Source organism: Seriola lalandi, unplaced genomic scaffold, assembly GCF_002814215.2.
Source record: "Seriola lalandi dorsalis isolate HSWRI2012SDOR001 ecotype SW California unplaced genomic scaffold, Sedor1 jcf7180001964282, whole genome shotgun sequence".
NCBI lineage: Eukaryota > Metazoa > Chordata > Actinopteri > Carangiformes > Carangidae > Seriola > Seriola lalandi.
Window position 1 is genome coordinate 1 of NW_019434950.1, and position 1,305 is coordinate 1,305.

Here is a 1,305-nt window from a genome sequence, read left to right on the forward strand (position 1 = left end):
GAGCACGAGCTGTTGTTGTGTCAGTGTGTCCTGCATATACATTGTATATGACACGTATTATATTATGCACAGGCAACCAAAGAAGTGAACAACATGACGTTGAAAATGCCGTACCAGTGCTTCATCAACGGCAAGTTTGAGGACGCAGAAAGTGGGAAGAGCTACGACACCATCAATCCTACTGACGGATCTGTGAGTCATCTCCATGTGCATGTACACACACGTCCAGAAATCTGAGGAATAGCTCGGTGCACCTGTGGACTGTGTGTGACCTTCACCTCCTTCACCCAGGTGATCTGTAAGGTGTCCTATGCCTCAGTGGGGGACGTGGACCGGGCGGTGGCAGCCGCCAAAGAAGCTTATGATAACGGCCCCTGGGGCAGGATGAACCCAAGAGACAGAGGAAGTCTGCTTTACAAGTGAGTAGCTCCACCTAGAGGACTGCAGCGCGGTTACATGAGCGCCAATACTAGAACACCGAGGGGGATACTGGGTGAGGACAAAGTAACGGGTATGTGATGTTCTGAAAACACAGGAAGTTAGTTATTGACGTCTGGCAGCTGATTTGGCCAAAATATACACATGGTCAACAGTAGCTGTGACACTTCTTCTCTGACTCATAACCAAGTCAAATCTGAACACACATTTTTTAGATTCAGTGTGACTTACTCTCACACTGAATCATGTGTCATTATTTGTGATTGTGAATAAATGACCATAAATCCACTCAGAAATCATAGAGAGAACATGCTCCTCATACCTGCAGAACTTCATTCAGAATCCTCCTGATTTAAAGTTTGATTCAGTGTAAAAACAAAAACAGGATAAAATGAGGCTCAAGTTGTAGCTCACAGTGCAACTCAACTGTGTAACTGAATCCATGGCAACATCACTTTTCCTGATCTATCCTTAGGGTTTATGCCACATTACTTTTTAAAGTCACCCTCACACTGACTCCCTCCCTTCAGGCTTGCAGACCTGATGGAGGAACACCAGGAAGAGCTGGCCACCATCGAGTCCATCGACTCAGGGGCTGTGTACACGCTTGCCCTCAAGACCCATGTAGGAATGTCCATCCAGACCTTCCGCTACTTCGCTGGCTGGTGTGACAAGATCCAGGTAGGTTCATGTTAAAGGTTACAATGCTGTTTTTGGGTTGTATTATAACCATCAGTGATTATAATGCTAGAGACACATGCTGTTGTTGGTTTCAGGGCAAGACAATCCCCATCAACCAGGCCAGGCCCAACCGCAACCTGACCTTCACTAAGAAAGAACCTCTGGGGTAATCCCTCCTACTCTTCC

General features: G+C 46.6%; 1 protein-coding gene across 1 annotated transcript; it reads left to right on the forward strand.

Moving 5' to 3' along the window:
- Window positions 1–78: 78 nt before the first annotated feature.
- On the forward strand, window positions 79–1,285 carry LOC111649169 (cytosolic 10-formyltetrahydrofolate dehydrogenase-like; the record flags this gene model as incomplete). Its single annotated transcript, XM_023398926.1, has 4 exons — window positions 79–192; window positions 292–419; window positions 969–1,119; window positions 1,215–1,285. Coding segments are annotated over exons 1-4 (449 nt in total), but the record flags the coding sequence as incomplete, so codon positions are not given.
- Between the last annotated feature and the right edge of the window lie 20 nt (window positions 1,286–1,305).